Below are 16,611 nucleotides of genomic sequence, written 5' to 3'. Positions count from 1 at the left end.
GTTTTCTAGCGATATTTTTCTTTGCTTCTAACAATTCGGATTATATAAATTATCGAATTTTATCTGAATCTAATACATATGATAGATATGTGTGTCATGATAAGAGCATGTGTAGTGTACATAAGTATCTGCAGCGTGCAGAACTGAGAAGATCCGTTTTTGTTGCATGTCGCTACGTTAATTTTTCACTGAGTTATAGCGTTTTGAAAATCCGGCAGGTGCATCGTTTTAATTAGATGCGGATGACGCATCGGAATGCATGATATGCGAAAAAAACGCGCGCGGCGCGTGGCGGCACGTGCCGGCACGCGTAAGAATGCGGAAGTTATTAATACTGTCTAGGATCAGCCGTGGTGGGGCATTGACCTACATAAAATACCTGTCCATAACGTGGCAGTGTGATCGGTCGACTTCGATCTGCGTCGGAATCACTCGAGATACATACAATCAGGGATCGATGTGATTATCAATTTCGCGGGAAACAAGTATCATATGGAAACAAGAGTCTAGTACATCTGATAAGGCCAGAATCATTTATCTCAGGTAATTTATTTAAAAAATATTATCCATTAAAACACAAAAGCGAAATTAATTTTGGTACTTAGCATAACAATGCGAAATAGTTGCTATCAGCCCGGTTTGCCAGATTTATAGGTTAGGGGATGGCATGTAAATATGCACTTTGCGGTTGTAATAAACGTTCTTCAGACCGCATATGTACCCGTCTGCACCGAAAGAATTAATGAGATTGTGGATTATCATAGGATTATTATATTCTAAAAAATATTTTACATTTTATGCACTTTTTTCAAGAGATAGCATTTTTAATTAGCTCTCTGATGTATTTACTTATTTGTAAATATCTGTTTCTAAAAATGCTTTTGATAATCACACACACATGTGAGTATATTATATTATATTATATAAAAATTCTGTATTTTATTATAGCTTAAGAAAATACATTGTCAGAGGGGAGTTTATGTTATATACATTATATCTTGAATATACTGGACGTTGCTAAACTTATTTTAGAATGCCAAATCTGAGATAATTATAAAAGAATCATTAGATATAATACTACGTTAATATTTTAATATTTATGAACAGTTGATCAAAGACATACTGTGAATTGGTTCACAGACATCTATATGATTTGTTGTCACCTCATCAACGCCAGACGAAAACTTTTGGGCATCGATACGTAATCAATAAAGTTCTCCTATCCGTCTAGTTCCTCCAACCAGGAAACGAACCTATAATGCTGAAGAGGCGGTTAAACTCCGTCGTAACTCTACTAGATCGTTAAGCGCGCAAAGGAGGACCGCCTTGTCGCTTAAGGAGCTACGAAACGAGAAACCCTCTTACAACGCATTAACGTCTCAGCATAATTGTTTGAGGTAATTATCCTTGGTATTTAGAACCCAAGACATTATAACGAACTCTATTTATCTGAGCGAAATCCGCTGGAAACCGCATAGTATGTTCAAATACATAATCATTTACTCGAGCAGAAAATAGAAGGAGACCTCATCTCAGAAAGGAGAAACTTAAATATTTATTCATAGCTCTTAGGTATCACATCTGTGTGAAATATTCATGGCATATGGGAGACAATATAAATAACTAATTTCTAATAATCATTCTTTAATTATTATAGCTTACATACTATAATTGATGATTATATAAAATTAATAATATTTGGGATTATAATTATTTGAATTGATAAAGTTATAATTGGTATAATATTCAATTATTTCTAATTAATTATAACTAGAATGCAGTTTGTACTAATAGTTTGCATCAAAATTACATAAATAATCAATCATTCTATGTATTAATCTGCATTGATTGCATTTTACATTTCAAAATAGTCATTACATTCATAAATTTCTTTTATCATATTATCAGCAAATGATATTAATATTGAGCGTCGAAAATAGTATAAAGTATAAAACATTATTTATAGCCTAGGTTTAGATAAAACAGCGTATAACCGACTTTCCACGGAGGTAGGTGCCGCTGTCTGGTCGGTCAGATCATTTCCTATCATCGTTACAACTTGATCCAACTGCATGCACTATCTGTCGGTGAATAAACAGAGCTGTGTTTTGTATAAAACGAATACGCACAAGGGATACATCTCTTTGAGGTAAAAAAAAATATTACACATTTCTATCGAATGAGAATATTCGACTGTATCTTATACAAAATTTTATTAAAATATCTTAAAATTGTATTTTTGTAAACATCTACGTATATGTTAAATGACGACGATTTTTTGCAAATGAATCATGAATCTATATTTTACAGAATAACTGAGACTTTGACGTTGAAAAGAGTATAAGTACCAAAAGCCTTTATACAGAATGTTATTTTTATAAGCAATAAAAAATAGTGATTATATACAAATTCTTGATAGAAATGATATAATATTCATATATCCTTAGACATTTTCTCTTATACTTTTTTCAATGACAAAGCCATGTTTTGATGTAAATTTTATACAGTTGTAAATTTAAAAATATTTAATGTATTATTCTATGCAGTATATCAATTATATTAATTATTAGCTCACAATTATATTAACTGTATCTTTTTATTACAGATGAAATAATTAAAGATTAAATCAGGTTGATCAGATAATTATAAGCGCAGATTAGAATCTAAGGAGACATAACGTAGTCGCAGACAAAGTTTTGAATTTTTAATTCTTTTTCTAGTTTTTCTGCTTTAAACGACATAGTAGAGCGCCACACATTACACCTCCTAACGCGCCTTTGTCGTACTCGTCGACAAAGCAAGCTGCTGCGAGGCAGCCGCGCGAGTCGCAACGCGACGCGAGCGCAAAACGACACGGCGCGGTTGGCATTTCCGAAAACGCGCAGTCGCGTGCCGATCCTGTTGGGTGGGAGGTGCGATCAGCTGCGAGGTACACGAGGAGAGAACGAGATGTTCGTCCTGCAGAGGTCTATAATGTGAGTACCAGAAAAAAATTTTGCGCTCGACACATCTGATCGTCCCTACTCGGACCACCGGAAGATCTGCAATCTATCAGCACCGCGAGTCGTCAGCACGACAAGCCGTTGATAAACGTGCACGTATAGGTGTATACACGAGTTAAACGGGATGGGCGAGCCCTTTGCGGACATAGGAAGACGATTATTCGAGAGGAGAACCGTGTAACCTGACTCACACGGCCTGCAATGCAGTGCTGAAAATAGGAGCGCTCCGACGACTAAGCGATCAATACCAAGCAAAGAAGCCAGGTTACTGGCTCGTTACGCTGCGGCAAACCGTTACCGAGACGAAGATCGCATCGCGCTTTTGTCCAGGTGTTTTCGTCGCTGATAGCTCGCTTCCACGCGCTCTTTCGTACTCTTCCGCGCTCTTCCACGCTCTTCCGCGTTCTTTTGCGCTCTTGCGCGCTTCTTCGCACTCTTCCCGGCCTTCACCGGGCTCGTGGCCTTAAATATTGACAGAGTCAGAGAAATTAATTCTTTTGTCGTGTTTGCTGTGTATCGGTTAAATTATATTGCCCAGTGGTTGTTGTGTTCCAGAAATTAGCTTTGATATTTTTCATATTATAAGAATTTACCAACATGATTTATCTTAGAAATTTTTATCCTGATTGATTAGAAATCTCAATGCAATGATTAGATACAGTTCATCCAAACTCTAGGAAAATTTGCACGTAAACTTCGGTAATTTATTTTCAAGTGCTTTTAAATGCGAAATCAATCGATAACTTTAACTGCAAACAAAAATGTATGCAAATAAGGAACTCTTATCACAATTTCTTTGATTGTTTCAGATGTTCCTTATTGTTTATCGTATCGTTGAACATTGAACGTGTTAATATGTAAAACTAAGTTCTTTTCCTCTGAAACAATGTCCCGTAATTTTTTTAAATGATTGCGAAACAATATTACTTCACATTTTGTTGGTTTTATTATGAAAGAAAAGTCAAGGAAAGTCGAAAGACTATTGACAATCTCACGACTTAAAGTCAAGGTAAAAACGGTGGCTGCTGTTCCGGAAACTGTCACATGGAGCATACAATGATACACGGTGATGTTTGTGCGCGATAAATGGAAGAAAAAGAACGCCCCGGTGTCCAACGACTTTTTAAAGGTCAACCAAGCGCGAAAAATGCAGAAAATCATATGACTAAAACTCAGCAGCAAAACGTAATAAAACAGTTTGTTAATATTTTTTAAACACCGCGAACATGACAGAAATTTTCTAAAACAAATTAATTTTAGCGAAAAAATGCAAAGAAAATGTAAACATTCACAAATATATAAATTGGCAATAATTAAATATAAACAGTATTATTTTAGAGAGATATCCCATGTAAGAAGGGAATTTTTTAATTTTATGATCGTATTATTTCATGTAATTACGACGACTTAATTTTCTTTTATCGTGGCGCTGCTGTTATCATGGCTAATTGCAAACATGACTTATCATTGAAATTATCTACGTATGATTTGAGATGATCGATATAATAGAGAAACGATATGGACGTAATTACATCGCGTCTTGCCTGCGGCAAGCGAACATTTAATAGATGTATCTAATTACCTATCATGTGCACACGCGTATTCTTCGATCTAATTTATGATACTCGGCTGATTGTGTTTCACGGATCGTGAGATGTACTTCATTGATTATCTATGCAAATTAATCAAATGTCACTTCCTAATTGTTCAACAATTTTGTACACATGTCGTCTTGCTTCGTAAGTATGACATAACATAGTGCAATTAGATGCAACTCCGATAAATTATCATTTTTAGTATTTTTTTATCTGATTAAAATTTTGTTTATTTAAAAATTTATTTATCTCTTATGGAAATTTATTATATATTTACAGTAGAAATAATAGCTGTTTACTTCTCGCAAATCTGTATGTAAATAACAGAAATTTTTACTTAGTTTTTTTTCAATAGTAAGAATTTTTAATTTAAGAGTTTAATCACATTGCTTTAATCGTTATCTCTTAGTAACATGAATATTTGTACGTTTTACATAATTTTATAATTTTTATCTAGAAAAGTTTATTTTATATTCCAGTTCTCTCAGTTGCATAAAAATTTTATTTGTTAATCCTTATTTTTAGCAAACTACCACTGATAATATTGATAATAATTAGTGTGTATATCGTTTCTCTTAAAGAGTGCGTAATTTATTACCGTTGGTAATCAGCTTTATTAGTGTACGCGCGACAATGATTAATTTAAATTTGCAAGCTAAAAACGTTCATAGTATAAAGTTTAAACTTACTCTACTAGGGTCAAATATTACTAGATTAAATCTCTTTAGGATATCAAAACGTTTCAAATGTCCATGACATGTAAATCAATACTGCTAGAGTCACAGTCGATCGATCAGAACTAGAAAAAGTCAGGATATGCAATAACAGCAATACTTCGACACAACTGGTCGTAGAAACTTTGATTACATCACTGTTAAAACCGCGCTGCCTTATGTCACTGATGATTTTGGTGTGTCAGATATTTATAGAACTCATTAAGTTGGCGCGAAGAATTACATAATTATAATTATAGAACCATTTTGTATATATATGTAAGTCAAATTAATTCATTTTGCTTATATCTCTCTTTCATCACAGTATAGTTAGTAATATTTTAATTCGCATTCGCGTAAAATAATATGAGTGTACAACCACTACAAATGTGAGATATGCGATATGATTTCGCTCGCATAACAATGAGGAAACTATGACAACGTAGGAGGGCTATATAAGCCTCGCCATGAATCGTTTAACAGATCGGAACTGCCACTCGATTATTATGACAATGTGGGACAACGTAAAACGATGGTTTCATCGCACGTTGCTTCATCTACATATTTTGCAACTCCATTCACAAATGCTTAAAGAAAGAATTTATTATTATAAGTTAATCTGAGATGGAAAAGTAACTACTCTGTCTATGCTTAATATTTTGATAATATGATGTATTATGATGTATGTATAATGATATATTGATTCTATCCAAGGCTTTCGTTGCATTTTGATTATAGAACATCATTATTTAGGGGACGATCAGATTGCGTATATTTCCAATTGAGAAATTACTTCTGAATTTAAAAAATTATTTTTTTTACACACTCAAGACTCCATTACGGATTAAAGATGTATTTCATTTCTTTTCTTCGACTGTTGCATTTTCTTTATTGTTGCATTGTTGTCCTTATCAAATTTGTAAAATGTATAAAATGTCGCAAATGTTCTTTATTTGATAATTTACCATATTTTAATCACTGAATACGTTTTTTTTTTTTAACTTTTTTATTAATTATAAATACATTTTGGAAAAAGATTATTTTTAAAATGATCTGATAAAACTAAAACTACAAACATTTATTGTAGATGTGCTGCTTTAATTTGAAGTAATGTATTTTACAAAGGCAACATTTTTATTCTCGACCGATCTATTGACGTTAAATGTGTGGCGTGCTAATGCAGGCTAATATTTTCTGCCATATGTCGAAGTTACAGCTAAAAGAAATATATATGTATTAAACCATCTCGACAGATTTCACACGATTATTTCTTTAAACCTGGCTTTATGCCACGAAAATAATAATAGCATAACCCGCTTTGGTTCTCAAGCGGCGGGGGATCAGTCTGTGTTGAATAATCTTGCGGACATAAGATACTCGTTGTGAGCAGGCTTTAATTCTAATATTCGACGAATTTTTATCTAATCATTGTCCCTGGTTATATTCTATCGTATACGTATAGTATATCGTATATGTATATAGTTATTCCATCGTATATGTATAGTTATCGATTTTATAAGCTACTTGAACAGAAAATTATTGTATAAGAAATATAAGAAAATTATCAATGAAATATTCGCTTTACGCGAATAAAAGTGTATATGTGTACCAAAAAAAGTATATAAATTTAGTCTGCGACCTTATCTCTAAGGAACCACTTCCTTGAGTGTTTTAAAATAATCTACGATCAAAGAATTATATTTGCATCAGATGCTCGTATAATATAAAACCTGTTCTTTGTCAACGAGCCTTATGAGAGCGCATACATTGATAAGAGCAACTTATCTGCTGAATTCTGATGAATCAACATCTAATACCGCTTCTTGAATTATTATCAAACGACATATTAATTACTAATTATTATTTACTGAGTAAAAATGAGATAAATTATATTATTCTCAGAATAAAAAACTTTTCAGTGGGTTCTCATGCGTATAAGATCATAAATTTTAGCTGAATGACTCACTATTTATATTATTAACTATAGTAATAAATTGGCGACATTTTTAACGTTGCGCAGTTGAGGTCAGTTTTATTGCCGATAAATTAAAAGTTTCCCGTTTTATTTTTTGCAAAATATCAATATTAAATATCAATTTACGCAGTTTCTGAGATATGCAGATTTTATCGTATATATTTTTAGATCGGCCAGTGGCAGAAATTGTGGAGGATCATGGACGCGGACGCTTCTACCTTTGTATGCTACCACAAAGGATGTCCAACAGAGGAATATTCACGAAGTCTCGGGAGATGTAATACCAATAAATATGGTAAAGGGAATCGGACATCTCAGAGATCCTCGACTTAACAAGGTACCGTTAACTCTATCGCTTCGTTTAAAGTTTCCTCAGCGCAGTAAATACGATATTAACATAAACATTTTATAATAATAACAGGGCTTGGCATTCACCTTGAAAGAAAGGATAGCTTTAGGGATACATGGCTTGCAGCCTCCCAGATTCAAGACTCAAGAAGAACAGCTGGCTCTGTGCAAAGCTTCAGTAATGAAATATTCGGAGGATTTGAACCGATATCTGTATCTCGTGGAACTTCAAGTAAAAATAGCAAATATCTTTTATTCTATACTCGTATGTCTAAGATTACCCTAAATTTTCTCTAAATAATTTCTAGGAAAGGAACGAAAGATTATTTTTCCGCTTGTTAAGCGAGAATATCGAACAGATGATGCCAATTGTCTATACACCTACTGTCGGTTTGGCCTGCCAAAAGTTCGGCGTAATTTATCGCAGACCTCGCGGACTCTTCATCACTATATACGATAAGGGTCATATTTATGAAATTCTGAATAATTGGTTAGTATTAAAAAAAAATGCATCAAATAGTTATCAATTGCAAAAAGATACGGGTTAAATACATCTGTAACTTTTTTATCATTAACATTTTAATATTACACGATTGATTAAGAAATAATCATTATTAAAACAGAACACAGTTGATTCGTAAGGACGCACATTTTGTAGAATAGAGTTTGAACGGAAAGTGCGCATCTGGCATGTATTTGCTAAAAATAGAATTTCACGCGATATACAGCACACGCATCGCGTTTCGTTATGTTACACAAAGCAAAAAAGAATGACTATCTCACACATAGCGCGTTAGTTTGTATACGACAATTTCTATCTATCTTCTTCTATGACAATTTCTATCGCATTGCCAGGCCAGAACAAGCGGTGCGAGCGATATGTGTAACAGATGGCGAGCGAATTTTAGGTCTCGGTGACCTTGGAGCTTGCGGCATGGGTATTCCTGTTGGAAAACTAGCGCTTTACACAGCTCTAGCTGGCATTAAACCTCACCAATGTCTACCTATCACTATCGATGTAGGCACCAATAATGAACAACTGAGAAACGATCCTCATTACATTGGTCTCAACAAACCTAGAAGTCAAGGTGCCGAGTATGACGAATTAATCGACGAATTTATGGCTGCCTGCGTGCAAAAGTACGGACAAAACGTTCTTATTCAAGTAAGCTACATATACAGTTATCATATGTACACTTTCAGATGTATGTGATGTGTCACGTGAGTCGTTAATCCAAATTTTATGAAACAATTTTATGGTGCGTACGACATGCACGTTTTATATGTTTCAGTTTGAAGACTTTGGAAACCACAATGCCTTCCGATTCTTAGACAAATATAGAAATAAGTATTGTACGTTCAACGATGACATACAAGGTACGGCTGCGGTTGCGGTGGCTGGAATCTTGGCATCAAAAAGAATAACTAAGAAAAGGATGTCGGATAATAAGTTTGTCTTCCTGGGCGCTGGAGAGGTATGTAAATTTCCGTAATAGCGTAATAAAACATTGCAATATTTACGTCTTCATTTAAAGAATAATAATATAGCAATATTTATTCTATTCAACTGTAGGCAGCAATTGGTATAGCTGATCTCTGCGTCAAAGCAATGGAGGCTGACGGATGCACCGAGCAGCAAGCGCGTGATAACATCTGGATGATGGACATTGACGGATTACTTGTGAACAATCGGCCCGAAGGTAATCTGGAGGGCCACAAGATCTGGTATGCGAAAGATCACAAAGTGATGAAGACGTTGATCGAAGTTGTGAAGGAAATTAAACCTACTGTATTGATAGGTAAGCAGCTTTTTTTTCTAAGAGAAACGATCTTGTTGTAAAATTGAAATGTTTACGTAGGTGCTTCGGCAGCGGCAGGAGCATTCACTCCTGAGGTGCTAAAAGAAATGGCAAAAAATAATGAGCGGCCGTTGATCTTCGCTCTGAGTAATCCAACCAGTAAAGCTGAATGTACGGCGCAGCAGGCGTACGATCATACCGACGTATGAATATTATTCAATTTTAAATCTCAGATGAAAATAATGCATTTATAACTCTGCTTTCTTTCTATATTCAGTGTGTGCAATCAAGCGTATTTGGATTTTAGGGTAGATGTATATTTTCCTCTGGTTCGCCATTCGGCGAAGTCAAATATGACGGAAAGACGTACAAGCCTGGACAAGGTAATAACGCATACATCTTCCCCGGTATCGCTTTGGGCGTTATCGCGACCGGAGTTCATCACATTACCGAAGATTTGTTCTTGATCTCGGCACAAACTGTCGCCGATCATGTGAAAGATGAGGATCTCAAAAGGGGCAGTTTATATCCACCATTAAATAGTATTCGCGAGTGCTCTATTGATATCGCGGTTAAAATAGCCGACTACGCTTACGCTAAAGGTTGGTCTTATTATATAATCATGAAATTATAATAACATTATCCATATTACACGTCTTTTTATTTACAGGTGGTTTGGCGAGCGAGTACCCAGAGCCAAAAGACAAGAAACAATTTATTATGAGTAAGATGTACGATGCCAACTACGACAGTCCACTGCCAAATCTGTATGAGTGGCCGGGTGATTATGCCAAACCTCGCATTTTACCGGAAAAGTAAGTACGATGAACTTGATGACATCAAATCAGATTTCCTAATCATGTAGTGATGCGTCGCATCATTTAGTTAGATAAAATTTGTTATTTTCGTAACAAGCTGTAGGATCGAAGAGATAGCTAGATAAATTAAAATTAGTTGTAGCAAATAGTATCGCAGCAACTCTGTAGACAGTACAGTGAACAAGTAGGATTAATAGTAAGTAAGAACCTTGAAAAAGATTAGTTGATAAAAGTTTTTTTATTTTGACATGACAAAGTTAAACTTTACATGCTGCTTCTTTATTTTTACTTTTTTTTGCAATTTTCCATATAATTATGAAGCCTAAAAGAAATACCTCATTGGCTTTTATTTTATAAATTAATGTTTGAGAATGTATTATTTTGTAGAATATTTGTAAACGCAATGATAAAATTAATGCTAGATCTTAAGCTAGTTTTATGGTAAATATTAATTGTTTTGATGTTACTGAATGATTCATCAAGCTTAGATATTTTATTTTGTGATAATTATTTTATGTAACCATCGCTTTATCCATATAATATATCCATTCCTTTCACAGTGCTGTCCTTTTTCACGATTCGTTGTTTTCACGATGTAAACTTTGGTGGAAACCATTGAAGCCATAAATTAATTAATTTTTTTCAGAGACAAAATAGAAATCCGCCACGATTTAAAACATCTGTAGCGGATTTCAACAGCTGGGAATCGGAGGCTATCATTATTATCTTTAACGATAAAAATGTCGATGTTTCTTCAACTCGTAATCAATATCACTCACGGCATATACAAACAGCAAAACAACTTGTAAACAATTTTAATCGTAAGAGAAAAGTTATTCCGTCAAATAATTAACACTAATAATACTGTTTTTACCATTATAATTTGCATAAAGTGGTAATACAGTGCATGGCGGCATGACTCCATTGTTGACAGCGTTATCCTTTCAATAACTCAACAACATAGTATTTTGATGTTCTCAGGCGCCACGAAACCGGAGGGGGGGGGGCAGAGGGGGCGAGACCGCCCACCCAGAGACAATTCAGGGGGGCGTAGCCTTTCCCTCCTGAAATTTTTCTGTTTTCTTCAGTTATTTCATAACCGAAAATATTGAGTATCAAATATTTCCATCAGGTGGAAAATGGGTTATTTTTCTTTTTTCTTTTTTTTGACTATTTACTCTTTCAATTGAAATACACTATATAACGAAGAAAATTAAGTTAATTAGAACAAAAAATCTATGCATATTTTTCGCACATTTATTTATACTACCCACTGAGTGGTCTATTATATAGTATTTGAATGGAGTTACATACATATACATATTATAAATGTTTTATCTATCCCCTTGATAAATTTTGCCCCCTCAGATGAAAAATACTTCCGCGGCGCCTGAATGTCCTCCTTCGTCTATGTATCAGTATTAAACATAACAAGTATTGTTGCAAGGATAACGGTTGAAAGTAACTAAAGAAAGTTTATATCATATAATTACCTTTTGTAAAAACGCATTTCATTGTTGTGTTTCAATGACAAAAAAAATGTATGTCAGGATAGTGGCATCGATAATTTAACTTTATCAAAACAATATTTAGATTTTAGAACTCTTATAAATTATTAACAGTTCGTTCGATTGTGGAATATTCAAAAAATGTAATATATTTAGGTTTCCCGATTTTTCATTTATGGACGATGATAATTACCTACGAGACATGAAAACATCCTAAATTGCCTTTTACTTCCTTTCCCGAAAACCAGCAAATAAATTTCCCAAACTCCAACGAAGATTGATGCATACGCTTTTAGCTTGAAAATGTTTATTTTTGAGATATCTTATATTTATAGTATAATTGTTAATATTTCTAACTTTAAATAAATTGTGCATTAATTAAACAACATTGACTAAAAACTGAAATTTACTTTTTTTTATGTGGCGACATATTTGATCTTAAATATTTATTTGAAAAAATATATATCAATTTCTAATATTTTTATAAGTTTGAGATTTGAATAACGCGTACAACGCGATTTAACAATGAAATAATGAACGTGGATAAGACTAAAAATGATGAATGTAAATGTACTTGTTATATTTGAGCCAATATATTCTTTAACATTTTATAAAAACCGCGCAATATATAAGAATATAAAATTATAATATAAAAATATTTAATGACTCGATAATCTCCAAATATTTGTTTCTAAAGATTCGCTCTTTTTAATTCTTTAATAACAAAAGATAAATTTTGTTTAGAATCGAAGAAAAAATATATGTGTTTGTAACAATTTATTTTGCTCTAGATGTATCATTTTGTTATCAATTGCATGCTGTGTAATGTGTAATATTAAGATCTTATGGACATGATATAAAACATGCTTCTGTAATTATAACGGTTTGATAAACTAAAAAATTCCTGTAGCTTAGCAGTAGTAAGTGTAATATATATATATATATATATTTCTTAAAAATTTAGGAGTTAAACTTTTACATTTCAATATCCCGTCGAGTTTGTCCAAGCGATAGAAATTACATTAATTTCAAGATAAGTATTTATTTTTATAAGTTTTTTAAATTATTTCTATCTCTATGTATAATGTGCAATATTAAGATTATTTAAATATTATTTATTTGCATCGCTTGGTTAAACTTGCGAAAATGTTGTTTTGTGCAACTAATTGTGTTCTTCTCCCAACAGATTAGAACGCGTTGGCGAGTCTAAACACGAGACGACTATTTTGACATATACATAAAGTTCTTAATTTAATTTTCGCAGTCAGAGAATAAATGTTAATATTATTGCTTGTGAGTGATCAAATATTGTATACTCTTTAATATTAAGAAATCGCAGTTTATCAATAGCAATCAATCGATGTTTCTTATGTTTAAGTATGCTCATGTACTTATATTTATTTAATGTGATGATACACAGAGCAATGTTCCACACACTGTAAAATCGTACTTGAATAGTAAGGAATGTGCAAATATTCACTAACTTTGACATGAATTGTCAGATATTCCAATACTACAGATTATTTATTTTTTTAAGAAGTTCACTTATAAAATAATTACAAGGCTATCTCTAATTGTGTAACATGATACGTGTATCGTGCACAGTATATCATACAAGTAAATATTTATTTATTTTGCATTTTAGAACCATAGATGATAAATAGTTGTTCTTCGTTTTAATTACTTGACATGCAGTCTATTATAAGAAATGAGTTACCGGTTTCTTGAATCAGGATGTCTACTACTTAAACAAATTTGGAACATTCAGAAGTTTGAAAAATTAAGAAATTTAATCAAAAGTACCTGGAATATCCAGGAATTTTGTATGAAAATTTATGTAGATAGCAAGTAGATAAAAGTTCATGAAAAAGATCACATGATGAAATAATTTCAATTCTAAGTATTACACTATGATGCGACAGTATATTCAATAAATTGAAAAAAAAAAATTCTTATAATCTTATTATCAAAATATAACACCAATATCTTTTATATTCCGTCATAATGCGCGTTCTTGTATTTTATAACAAGAAGCGCTACAGATCCATCAAATAAACTTTCTGTCAAAAAGTACCTTACAAATACTAGCTGTTATATAAAATAGAACTATTTAACAATAACATCGACTAAATTTTAACAATTACTGCCACACAAAACAGAGAACTTTTTAAATCTATACCATTTTCGTACAGAAAACTGTACCATGCTGTCATGAATAAATATCTTGACAGTATTGCAGAAAAGGTTTATCAAATCGTAGATGAATCACACACTGATAAATGTTTATGAATTGCTACCAAGTATATAAATTATAATGTTACAATATTATGAATAAATGTTAAATTCTGGTCGTTATATTATGCATTTTGGTTATATATTTATCTTAATCCATTCCTATCGCAATAAATATATGAAAGAAACTGTATATGAATATTTGAAGACGGGAGGAAAAAATATCAATACAGAAGCAATAAACAGATGCGTTTCTTTAATAAACAAAGCTTATGAACAAAATACATATATACACAAGTATAAAAGTTATTTCATTCCTTAAATATTTTATTTTGTGGATTATCTTCCAATAATGTACTGGTTGGAGAAATATCCATATTTTTTTGCCTCAACCATAATGATTCATTTATCACTGCCAGTTTTTAGATGTAATCGGCTTATAAGAGAAATTCTGGTACTTAAAATACACATCTCAGTATATTTTACTCACTTTCTCCTTTTGTAATTTAGTAATCCTTTCCATAATTTGTTCTACATATCAGTTCACATTAGTAGCTACTAAATCAAACTCATTTAGGCACTATCATCCGAGATGTTTGGGTCAAAGTCTGGATCATCATCATCATCATCTTCTAAATCTAAATCATCTAGATTTTGGAATAAACTCTCATCTACCTTTACAGCATCACCTATATAGTAAAAATTACATATTAGAACATATCTAGACCTCTATCAACTGATATGAAAATTTTAAGGCATAAAAAGAAATAAAATGTACATTAATGTTAAAATGTATATTTTAATTTTTATGCTTTAGAATCTTATCATGTCACTTGGTAGACTTAGATGCATTCAAATCTTATATTTTAAAGAAAAAATTAGTCTAGAATATTAAAATGTACATGTTCTATTCATTTTTATGCCTTAGAATCTTATATCATATTGATATATTATAAAATCTAAGGCATGGAAATGAATAAAATAAATAGAATCTTATATTATAACATTTGTTAGGTTAGGTTAGAACTATAGAATATACATTTTCTTTACTGGGATGCATTGAAATTTTATATATTAAACGAAGAAATGGTCTATAATTCTAGAACATAAGATTTCAATGCATCGTTACCTATTAAGTGATATAAGATTCTAAGAAATACAAATAAATAAAATGTACATTTAATTATTCTAGAATATAAACCATTTTTATGTTTAAAGTATTAAGATTTCAATGCGCATACCGGTAAAGAAAATGTAAATTCTAAAATTCTAGGCCTATCAAATGTTATAATAAAAAATGGATAAAATGATAATAAAATCAAACATCTTACCATCATCTAAGAATTTGAGATCCGATTGATCCAATGTTTTATCGGTCATAAATAATTCTTTTCCTGTTAGTTTTTTACCTTCGCGGTCCGCCAGTTCTTTTCGTTTTGTATAACCCATTTCTTCATCGAATTTTTCTTTCCAACTTAGGAAAGATTCCACAGTTACGCGAGTTCCTTCAAATCGTTTCTACAAATGACAAAGAGTATTATTATTATATTACCTGGAAAATATTACAAATTGAATATATTTTAAATGTTATACTCTTTCAGCTTCCTCTTCTTCTATCAATTTTTGTGCAGCAGTCTCTTCTCTCTTTAATTTTATTTTGTCCCATTGTACATTAAGCCATTCTTGCGCTGCACTAACTAATGTAAACACCATTACCATACCCAGATTTTCATTCATCTGTTCTAGTAGATGTGCCTTCAATTTTTCATCGTCACTATCCTCAAAATTTTCTTGCTCCACAATTGATATAAGCAGTGGTTCATCTGGGTATTTTGATGTGTATGTAAATTCTAATCGACAACTGAGCCCATTATTAGTGTCTGGTTCATATTCTTCCGTTTTGATCGGAATAGCAAATGTATAAAACGGCTCTGTTACTAAAACTATAAGATGTATGCCCTTAAATTATTTGCAATAAGTAGCAATTTATCATCGAAAATTAAATATTTTCATCTGTAAACAGGTTATATGCTAGAATTCAATAATATACTTACTTTCCAATTCTCCACAATAAATTGACTCCAAAGCTTCGATTTCATTATGTTGCTCATCTTTATAATCCATAATTATAACAAAATAAGTACGTTCTAAACACTATCGATTAAAATATATAATTTGCAACTTTTAGCAAGAAGCTAAATATCATTCTTGTAAGCTGTTGCGCCCGCGTGCAGATCAAGGAAGGAAATGATAATAAGCGACATCAAGTGGAAATATACAAACTTCATTTGATATTTATTCGACGGTTATTATCATCCGTCGATTATATATCTTTGCTTTGGTTTATATTTCAAATAAAAAACTTTCTTCCAATTGTTTATTTGACTAATAGATTTTATAGTACAGAATTTCTTATTGTTCACCATATCAAATATGATTTGCTCTTATTATTAACAAATAAAAAGTACAAATAAAATAATAAATTTTCTCGAAGTAGAATTCACTTAAATTTATATAAATAATATGCTCTCTTTAAAATTAACGTAATTTATTATATGTAAATTTATTACGCTTTAGTCGCAAGTATTTATGCATCGAAAGCAAAAGAAAAATCGACTAGC

General features: G+C 32.0%; 2 protein-coding genes across 8 annotated transcripts; one reads left to right on the top strand and one right to left on the bottom strand.

Annotated features, from left to right (window-relative positions):
• Nucleotides 1-399: 399 nt before the first annotated feature.
• LOC105677276 (Malic enzyme b) lies at nt 400-14,113 on the top strand. 6 transcript variants are annotated; one of them, XR_001101534.2, is made up of 15 exons: nt 401-543; nt 1,141-1,397; nt 1,967-2,149; nt 2,721-2,975; nt 7,454-7,622; nt 7,707-7,865; nt 7,942-8,123; nt 8,489-8,798; nt 8,926-9,108; nt 9,207-9,432; nt 9,493-9,635; nt 9,740-10,034; nt 10,103-10,247; nt 10,897-11,071; nt 12,945-14,113. XR_001101534.2 is itself a non-coding variant. In XM_012375782.2 (14 exons), the coding sequence occupies exons 3-14, from the start codon at nt 2,073-2,075 to the stop codon at nt 12,997-12,999; spliced, it is 2,199 nt and encodes a 732-aa protein (XP_012231205.1). In that variant the 5' UTR covers nt 400-543; nt 1,141-1,397; nt 1,967-2,072; the 3' UTR covers nt 13,000-14,113. The 6 variants fall into 6 exon arrangements, 5 of the variants coding, with proteins under 5 accessions (XP_012231205.1, XP_067209895.1, XP_012231206.1 ...); XM_012375782.2 differs by lacking the exon at nt 10,897-11,071 and having other exon boundaries at nt 400-543; XM_067353794.1 differs by lacking the exons at nt 10,897-11,071; nt 12,945-14,113 and adding an exon at nt 10,387-10,594 and having other exon boundaries at nt 400-543.
• A 116-nt stretch (nt 14,114-14,229) lies between these two features.
• Nucleotides 14,230-16,256, bottom strand: LOC105677236 (RWD domain-containing protein 1). Of its 2 annotated transcripts, none has more exons than XM_012375696.2 (4): nt 16,045-16,256; nt 15,584-15,933; nt 15,322-15,508; nt 14,230-14,679 (listed from the first exon to the last, which is right to left on the bottom strand). In XM_012375696.2, the coding sequence occupies exons 1-4, from the start codon at nt 16,112-16,114 to the stop codon at nt 14,564-14,566; spliced, it is 723 nt and encodes a 240-aa protein (XP_012231119.1). In that variant the 5' UTR covers nt 16,115-16,256; the 3' UTR covers nt 14,230-14,563. The 2 variants fall into 2 exon arrangements, with proteins under 2 accessions (XP_012231119.1, XP_012231118.1); XM_012375695.2 differs by having other exon boundaries at nt 15,584-15,949; nt 16,045-16,243.
• Nucleotides 16,257-16,611: the final 355 nt, after the last annotated feature.

This window comes from Linepithema humile, chromosome 4 (genome assembly GCF_040581485.1).
Source record: "Linepithema humile isolate Giens D197 chromosome 4, Lhum_UNIL_v1.0, whole genome shotgun sequence".
NCBI lineage: Eukaryota > Metazoa > Arthropoda > Insecta > Hymenoptera > Formicidae > Linepithema > Linepithema humile.
This window is presented reverse-complemented; position numbering and strand designations above follow the sequence as displayed.